General features: G+C 26.9%; 2 protein-coding genes across 7 annotated transcripts in view; one reads left to right on the top strand and one right to left on the bottom strand.

Moving 5' to 3' along the window:
* Positions 1-314: 314 nt before the first annotated feature.
* The window catches only part of LOC122510981 (protein tramtrack, beta isoform-like), an 89,361-nt gene continuing 80,013 nt past the window's right edge, over positions 315-9,662 (bottom strand). For all 5 annotated transcript variants that reach the window (XM_043625946.1, XM_043625947.1, XM_043625949.1 and 2 more), the window contains one exon: positions 315-1,349. In XM_043625946.1, coding sequence (XP_043481881.1) covers positions 717-1,349 — 633 coding nt within the window. In that variant the 3' untranslated portion in view covers positions 315-716. The remainder of the gene's footprint in view (positions 1,350-9,662) is intronic.
* On the top strand, positions 2,019-7,453 carry LOC122510983. 2 transcript variants are annotated; one of them, XM_043625954.1, is made up of 3 exons: positions 2,019-2,924; positions 6,595-6,648; positions 6,959-7,453. In XM_043625954.1, exons 1-3 carry the CDS (start codon positions 2,835-2,837, stop codon positions 7,388-7,390), a joined length of 576 nt encoding a protein of 191 aa, XP_043481889.1. In that variant the 5' UTR covers positions 2,019-2,834; the 3' UTR covers positions 7,391-7,453. The 2 variants fall into 2 exon arrangements, with proteins under 2 accessions (XP_043481889.1, XP_043481887.1); XM_043625952.1 differs by having other exon boundaries at positions 6,595-6,846.

Genomic DNA, 9,662 nt, shown 5'->3' with positions numbered 1-9,662 from the left:
CGAGACTTGGCGCATGTAAAACAGTTCGTTTGAAACAGTAAGATATTTACTTATGTCAAACCCATATTTTCTTATTTCAATAACTTTAATCAATGCTCAAAATTACTTGACACAAGAAAATAAATTTCTTCCAATAAGAAAATATGGGTTTGTTTCAAATAAATCAGGTCAAGAAAATGCATTTACTTGATTCAATGAACTTTTTTTTTCAGTGTATAAAATACGAAATTATGACATTTGACTAACTTTTGTTCCAATTCTTTGTAGAATACTTCCTAAATTCGAATATTTTCTCAATTATACACAAATTAGCGTTGTGTTCATAAGATATATTGCTTCTATATATATCATTACATTGTACATGTACTTTCTGATCATCAATGACGATAAACTTTTAGTTTTTCGAATTCTTTTTAACAGATCTGTATTATTATACATATTACAAGATTAAATTAAAACTTTTTATTTTATTTTGTTAATTACTTAAGTGAAATTTGCAACACTACACAGAAATTCTACACAATTCACTGCAAACGAATTCTCTTGAAATTGTACTTGGTACCTTAATACAAAATACCAAAAATAAAAAAAAATCCTTAGATGAAAAAAACTGAAAATGTTACTTTTCCTTTAAACTTAAAAGATGAAAAACTAAAACTAAAATTACATTTCTTGTGACAAATATTGTCACTTGTCCATTGCGAACAAAATTTCTATCACACTTCATCTTTTTTTATTATTAATTTCTCCGCCATTAGTTTATTGCTCTCCTCGAATTTAGCTCTTTTCTCAAATTTCACTTTATCGTCAATTTCATATTGATCGCAGTCTTCGCTATATCCTGATTTTCTCGATTCCTCATCGCGTTCACTTAAACACGCCTCGGGTTCAACATCCTCGACAATATCGTGTTCCTGATCCAAAAAATCCGAGGGCACAAATTCCATTTGATCATCGGCGTCCGTTAAATCCGAGGGACCGTCAATTGTACCAAAATTCATGTCACGATCGTCGTCATTGTCCTGAATACTCCCGCCGGGATCCTCCTCCTCATGAAGGTCACCCATGAGATTATTGTCCGAGAACATTCCTCCAGGACTCAATGGTATATCAAGTGGTTCGAGTTTAATTGTCGTATTTGGCGATTCCGGTGATGTGGGCCGTTGAAGACGTATTTTCGTGAAACCCTTTGGCGAATCCAGTTGATCGGTTAATTGTCGTTTTTGGGCGCGTTTTGGACTAGAAGGCGTTGTTCCGGACGATGTTGATGGACGATTTTCTTTGGTCTCGAGTAATCGCTGATTAACTGGTTGTTTTGTCGGTGGAAGTAGAAGAGGAGGTCGTGAATTCTGTAAAGAAAAAGAATTTTAAATTATTATTATTAACTATAATAATCGTCTTATTCTTTCTTTCATCCTGTTCACGCCTGAAGTTAGTCATGATTATTCTTTTGTTTTTGCTTCCTCGTGGAGGAAGCTTTGTAGTCGTTTAATTTACAAAATTATTAAAAATCCTTTTAACAAATTTTCTTCTAGGGTAACGGGTACAGTGACCGACACCCATTCCGTGAACGACACCCCCAATTAAAAATCATGTACAAATTGCAATAAATATAAAACAAAGCATTATTAATGTATATTTGAAAAATGTTAATATTATGGATAAAATTTCAAGTTCTATGGAGATAACCTCAAAATTCACTTTTTGAGGTTATCTTCACAGAAAGTAAAATGCTGTTAAAAATAAAAATAAATTAAATATTGCTACTACTTTAATAGCTTCCATTTATTGTATTTTATAATATTAATATTTTTAAAATATTCATTAACAATGTTTTGTTTTATATTTATTGCGATTTCTAATTGGGGGTGTCGTTCACTGAATGGGTGTCGGTCACTGTACCCGTTACCCTATATAGGATTATGTTATATAAGACCCTGAACAATTGTCCGGATGTGTGTGTGTGGATCCCGTTTTTTGTGAACACGATAACTCGAAGATGTTAACGAATTTGGCTAAAATTTACCAGGTATATTTATCATAAAAATATCTCGAAATGGATTATTAGACTTTAAAAAATCCTCAGAAAAAATTTTTTTTTATCCCTCAGGCACGAAAACGGCACTTTTTCATGCGTCAAAAAGGGCGTAAACTAACTCATTTTTCACTGACGGTGAAAAAAGATTCTTCTTCTCCCTAGGGAAAAAAAGCTGGGTAAAAATGAATGTTCTCGTCAAAAATGCTGCTTTTTTACCTCTGCGCATGTATTTTTGACCAGGACAATATCTGTTTTAGCAGGGACAAATAATGCTGAACGGGTAGTAGCTTCTCAATTCAAAGCAACCAATCGCCTCCGATTCACGTTACACGCTCGGGAGAATTCGAGTATTCTCGGATGAAACCGTATATAACGTGAATGAACGCTACTCGGAAAATTGCAAATGGCTGCTTCTGTATTCTGATTCCCAAGCGTCGCCGGTTATCGTCTTTAAAGTTAAACATGAGTGATAGTGAAAATTGTTTCGATGGTGTGCCACCTGAAATTGCAGAAATTGCTGATTCTGCATTGAATGAAATTCTGCCAGAAAAGTCAAGACAAATCTATGAAAACATTTACGATGTGTACGTTGAGTGGAAGAAATCAAAAAAAGTTGAAAAAACCAACGAACAAGTTATTTTGGCATGTTTTAAACATTTATCAGAGCATTACCAACCACCCACTTTGTTTTCACAATTTTCGATGTTAAAGGCGATGATAAACCTAAATGAAAAAATAGATATCCAGAAATATGTCGAAACTCAAGCGTTCATAAAGCAAAAAAACCGTGGCTACTATGCAAAAAAATCCAAAGTATTTTCTGCTAACGAAATACATACAAACTTTTCTCAACGATGCTCCCGATCTTCATGACTTGGATAAAAAGGTAAAATTGATAAAATTATACAAAAATTTACACTTATCAGTGAAATTCTATTATAATCATATTTTAATTCGCTTTCATTACATTTATTTAAAAAATATGATTTAAAATGTGTTCATAAAATATAAGATCTATGAAAATATAAAAATATCCTTATTAATAAAATCAGACTTTTGTCTGTACATTGCATAGAATTCAAAATTTCTATTATATTCCTTCTTTTTACACTCTAAGGAATGCGAAAATACTATTAAGAAAATTATGTGTGTATGTGTATATGTGTGTATGTGTGTATGTGTGTATGTATGTCCGCAAATTTTCGACCGCGTATCACGGAAAAACGGTTCGATCGTTTGAAGTGAAACTTGGCAGTCTTTTAGGCATTAGCCTAACTTAAAATCCTAGCGATAGTAGATTAAAAAATATTAATATAGACGAAAGTTATGCCATTTTTTCAAAAATTCGAAAATTCGAAATTTTTAGTTTTTTCATATACTTTAGTGAATTGTACTTAAACTTGGTACAGGGTTAATTTTAGTGTTTTTTATGAAGATTTAATCGTCAGAATAATAACATTTTGAATAACAAATAAAAAGTGTTAGATTTAAATATTGAAAAATTAAAAGTTTAAAAATTGAAATTTTTTTGTAATTAATTTTTATACGGTTGTATTTCTTAGGTCAACAATAAAAATTTGTTGTTGAAATCATAAGTTTACTTTCTTAAAAGAATTCTATTAGGTCAGAATATTAACAATATCCATATAATTAATATGAGACTTTTGTCAGTATGTTGCACAGAATTCAAAATTGCTAATATATTTTATTAATTAATGATCAAAAAATGAAAAACTCAAATTTCATTCTGATGACTAAATTGTAATAAAAAATACTAAAATTAACCCTGTATAAAATTTAAGTAAAATTAATGACAATAATTATTTCAAAAGATAAATTTTGAATTTTAAAAATTTTGAAAATATATAGCACTAGCTGTCATGTCGTACCCGTCTTCGACGGGTTTTAGTTTCTACCAATACATTTAACAATGTTTCTACCAATCTGCGGAAAATCAAAAATACCCGGGATAAATTAATTAATAATTAATAATTAATAATTAATAATTAATAATTAGTTAATTAATAATAATTAATAATTAGTTAATAATTAATTAATTAATAATTAGTTACCATTAGCTATTTCGGTAGTATAATTATACTATTTGAATAGTCTCCACCCTTTAGCAAAAAATCAAAAATTATCAAAAATTCGAGAAACCGAATTTCTTAAAATTTAACATTTTTTTCTTCTCTTTTATATCATTAAGCTTCATTATTTTTGTACTCTTCAAAAATACTTTACTTATATTTAATAGTCTCCACCCTTTGGTAAAAAAACTAAAATTATGGAAAATTAGCAAAAATTCATAAAACCGAATTTATTAAAATTCAACATTTTTTCTTCTCTTCTATGGCTTTTGGCTTCATTATTTTTGGGCTCTTCAAAAATACTTTACCTAATTTGTTATCTCCACCCTTTGGTAAAAAATCTAAAATTATGGAAAAATAGCAAAAATGCAAAAAAATGAATTTCTTAAAATTAAACATTTTTCCTTCTTTTTATGGCATTTAGCTTTATTATTTTTGTGCTCTTAAAAAATACTTTACCTAATTTGTTATCTCCACCCTTCGGTAAAAAATCTAAAATTATGGAAAATTATCAAAAATTCAAAAAACCGAATTTCTTAAAATTCAACATTTTTCCTTCTTTTTTATGGCATTTAGCTAATTATTTTTGTTTAATGTAGCAAATTTTTTACTTTACATACTGATCTTTAAATAAAAAACTTTAATAACTTTTCCTGAAAAGCTTGCTTAAAGATTAAAAATCACTATTTTCTTAGAAAAAAGTTGATCTAAAAAAACGAAAAAAAAATTTCAAAATACATCTTTTTTAAAAATTTTATCGTAGAAATGGGTTGTATTTATCTGAAAAAGTTAGCTAAGGATAGTTTTTTCATTCATTTTACAAAAGATAAAAAATTTGCATTTTTTTGTTTTTTTGAATTTTTTGGAAAAATGTCATAACTTTTGTTCAAGTTAATATTTTTTAATCGGATAAGGCTATGATTGTAAGTTACTTTAATACCTAATAGACTGCCAAATTTCACTTTAATTGGTTGAACCGTTTTCAATTGATGCGCGAACAAAGTTTTGCATACAGACAGAGACAGACAGACAGAAATTTTTTTTACATTTTTAGAATTCTAATGTTTCAAAACGAAAAAATATATAAAAATTTTCAAGTTTGGAGCAATGTACAGATAGTAATCTGATTTTATTAATATAGATAATGTTCGTTCACATTAATAACTTTTAGTTTACTATAGCTACACTAAAAAAAGTTATATGATTCAAGTAATTATAATTATTTGAAAAATAATATCTTATTTAAAAAGTTTTTATTTCGATCTAATAAGAATTTATTTCGTTTAAATAATTTTATTTAGTTGAATCAAATAAATCTTAATTGGATTAATTAAATAAATACTTGACTCTAATAAATAAATTTATTTAACACAAATCATTTCTAAATTTTATATTTTTTCATGGATTGCTTCTAAACTTTCTATAGTTGAGTATTACATGTTATTTAGTCACATTTTAGCATAATTTTTCAAAAATACTTTCTTATAACGAAGATGTAAGTATAAAAATGTTTTGAATATCAAAAAATTGAAAAAATTATAATTGATACCAATTGCTATGAAGCTTAATTCAGTAGTATTTGTGGGCTCTCTGATTTAACTTTTAGAGATATCTTGATCAATGTAAAGACAAAAGTTAAACACGGTGTTTATTTTGGTTTAAAACAATTTCCGGCTTTGTCCAAATTTTTCCTGGTTTACTGGACGGGTTTTTTTTAATAATACATTTAACAGGGTGTTTACCAAACAGAAAAGACGTAAAATATCAGGGAATTTAATGTAACCGAGAAAAACTGGATCTACTTGCTATACAATTAGTTCGAATTAGACTGTACTATAACTCAAAAAACTGGAGGAAATTTTAGATTTATTTTAATACATTATATTGATTGAAGTACTACAAATTGAGAAATATTGTTTTCTGCATTTGAATTAGTTAAAAATAACTAATTTGATAATAAAAAGTCGGTCACTGTTTCAAATGGTATTATTTTCCTAATGAAATAGACAATAGTAACTAATTATTATTTTTTCCCTGTCAAATCAAATTCCCGGCTATTTTCCGGTTTTCTAGGTTGGTAGATACACTGTTAAGTGCATTATCAGAAACTACAACCCGTCGAAGACGGGTACGACAGCTAGTAGTATATAAAAATAATTAATAAATAAATATATAGATATATAATGTGTAACATGCATAAAATATAAACACTAGTAAATATTATTTACGTGCAACTGAACAATAAAAAAAGATAAAATAGTTAAAAGTGCATTTAGTTATTTTGAAAATTATTTAAAACTACTAAATTAATATAAAGAAAATTATTTTAAATAATTATGTTTTTAATAATAATTAAAAAATTCTTTTTAATATTAAACAAATAATTATGTTTTTAATAATAATCTAATAAGTGTTTTTAATAATAAGTAAATAATTAGTTTTTTAATTTATAAACTATGTATTTAGGTCATTGCAATTTTTGGGATATTTGGAGCTCTTCGTGGAGATGAACTGGTCAAGGTAACTACCAAAGATGTTGAACGCCAAGGTTCCCTGTATTTAATCAAAGTTCGTGTAACGAAAAACTTGAATCCGCAATCGTTTGTTATTCCCGAGCAATTTAGCTCGTATTTAGAAAAATATATAAACCTCCGTCCGAAGAATGTCACTACCGACCGATTTTTTTTAAATTACCAATCAGGAAAATGTACTGTTCAGGTATAATATATTTTTTGCAATTATCTAAGAACTTAACTATCAAAAAATTAGTGGTTTTAAAAATAAGACAATAGTACATACTGCTACTTATATTATGTTTCATTGTTTATAGGTTATAGGCAAAAATAAAATTGCCAAAGTGCCGCAGAAAATTGCACAATTTTTAAAGCTGGAGGATTATAAAAATTACACTGGGCACAGCTTCAGGAGGAGCTCAGCTACGATATTGGTGGATGCAGGTGCAAATATGACAACCTTAAGACGGTTGGGAGGTTGGAAAAGTGATGCCGTGGCACAAGGCTACATAGAAGAATCTATGTATAATAAAACCGAGATCAGTAATATGTTTTCTAAAACGATTAACGGCCCGTCATCTTCCAAGCAAACACCGATTGATGTTTCATCTTCCAAACGTCTTAAAATTGACGATAAAAATACTGATGAGTCTGATGAACCATCAGAATTCTTGCCAAAGGACACTTCGCTTCAAGAGAAAAAATTTAAATTCGAAAACTGTAATATTACAATGCATTTTAATAATTGAAAAAATCACCTTCGTGTTGTTTTATGCACTTTAGTTTCTTTTACATTAATATTATATTTTGTTTAATAATTGGCTTTTTTGTCAATTCTACGTTTCTTTAGAGTTTTTTTATTTAAATATTTATATTATTTAGGACTTTTCTGTATTACACGTATAATTAAAAATAGTAAACAATTGTATGTGATATTCTACTAGGTCTAAGTGACATGTATAATTAAAAATAGTAAACAATTGTATGTGATTTTCTTCTAGTTTAAGTCTAACTAAGAAATGTTGGCACTTTATAGTTTATTCTAATGTTCTTGTACTGCTTAAACAATTGAAGACTGTTTACTGTATTATTTTTCTAATTAAAAATATTATAATCAGATTATTTTTTAATATAAAATATTATAATCAGATTATTCTTTAATAAAAAATTTTTTTCAAATAGTCTACTGTAATAATTTATTGTTTGCTTAATTTTTTTTGTTATTTGTAAAAGTAATTATTTTACCATCGATATTCATTTTCTAAAATCAACTTTAAAAAAAGTTTTAAAAATATCTTTAAAAGTTTAAAATAATCGTAAGCGCTACGTGGGTAAAGCCTATCATTTATTTTCGAGACTGATGTTTGCAGCACGAGTTGTAGGCGCCCTCGCCTACAACTCGTGCTGCAAACATCAGTCTCGAAAATAAATGATAGGCTTTACTCACTAGCTGCTTAATATACTATTATTGACTTTTTTCTAAAAAAAATTTTGAAAAAAATTTTTTTTAAGGTGGTTATTGAAGTTAATTTATAATGAAATCTTATTCTTTGCATCAAGACTAATCGATTGGTCGATACAAGGTATAAATTATATGAGAATTTATAGAGTTAATCACAATTATAACTGAAAAATTCGCATTTTTATAAAAAAATGAGTTCTTTCCGCAAATATATGTTTCTGTATAAGAAAATCTTACTCATTTATTTCCAAAATCTTATTCTTTGCACCAAGACGGATCGATTGGTATATATAAAGTATATATTGTATTTAAATTTTTAAATTTTAAATTAATTTAATTTATTTTTTTTTAAATTATTTTTTAATTTTAAATCTAAAATTTTTTTTTTGCTGTTCGTAAAGAGGAAGCAAAATGTTCATGTAATGAACATCTGGATTTACAACTTGTTTTTAATATGAAAAACTTTAATATGAAAAAGCAATTGCGCTTGACAAAATTTTGACTTCTTCCCTGACCCTAAAGAATATTCTGATCCATTCTAAAAATGATTAGATACTCCAAAAAATATTCTATAAATTTTAATCATTATTATTTTCCTACAGGAATCAATTATTTTTAATACTTTTCGAAGAAAGTTCTTTGAGAATTTTAAAATCCATTTGTTTATAAATCAATTTTACGAAATTTAAATTATTCAGAAATTCTTCAATTAAATACGAGTTAAAAAATAAACACTTTAAATAATTTCAGAAAAAACTTCAATTAAACTTTTTTAAAATAATTAATTCTTCAGAATTGTTAGTTATAAGTATGAAAAATACAAGATTGAAAACCATTTTAGAATTTAATTATTTATTAAAATTCATGCTATAATGCTTTTAATATTCAATTATTATGTAAAACTTTAACTCAAATTCATTTTTAAATAAATTTTTATTAGACAATTCAATAATTTGTATGCAAAAATAAATAATTTATTGAATAATTAAAATTTCTTAAAATTGAATTCTCATAAAGAATTTTATCAAAACATTTTTAAATAATTGTACATATTCTTTTAACGATTTTTCATAAAATTTTTAAGAACAATTACATTTTTTCGAGGAATTCGATTAAAATTGTATTAAAAATAATTAAAAGTCTGCGATGAGTTATATTAATGAAAGTAATTAAATTATGGAAAAAAAATTTATAAAAATTTTGTAAATAATAAATTTCATATAAAATTAAGGAAAATTTTTGAAAATAACAAACAAACAAGCAAACTTCCGTTTGTACACTCGGATCGAACAAACGCGTTATTTTTGCTTGTGACATTTTGTTCTGTTTTTCGAGATAATTTGTGCTCGGCGGTGATCAGATTGATACTCAACCAATACTAAGTTATCTTTTGAGATTTCATAGAGTATTTATATATTGCCTATATTTTTATCTTGTGCGCTCCCCACATAGCACAATAGTATGAGGTAAGGTTATGTTGAATACTAATCGTAAGGCTCATAAGGTTACACGATATTTCTGTGGTAGACCTAAGGTGAACTAAAAACTTCCGCCATGGA

The sequence above is a fragment of the Leptopilina heterotoma genome, unplaced genomic scaffold (assembly GCF_015476425.1).
Source record: "Leptopilina heterotoma isolate Lh14 unplaced genomic scaffold, ASM1547642v1 Lhet_8, whole genome shotgun sequence".
Taxonomy (NCBI): Eukaryota; Metazoa; Arthropoda; class Insecta; order Hymenoptera; family Figitidae; genus Leptopilina; species Leptopilina heterotoma.
Note: the sequence above shows the minus strand (reverse complement) of the source record. Positions and strands in the feature narration are given on the sequence as shown.

Coding starts and splice junctions, on each gene's coding strand:
- LOC122510983 (XM_043625952.1), top strand. CDS start 2,835: ATGCAAAAAAATCCAAAGTATTTTCTGCTAACGAAATACATACAAACT. Junction 2,925..6,594: donor TTCATGACTTGGATAAAAAG/GTAAAATTGATA, acceptor CTATGTATTTAG/GTCATTGCAATTTTTGGGAT. Junction 6,847..6,958: donor CAGGAAAATGTACTGTTCAG/GTATAATATATT, acceptor CATTGTTTATAG/GTTATAGGCAAAAATAAAAT.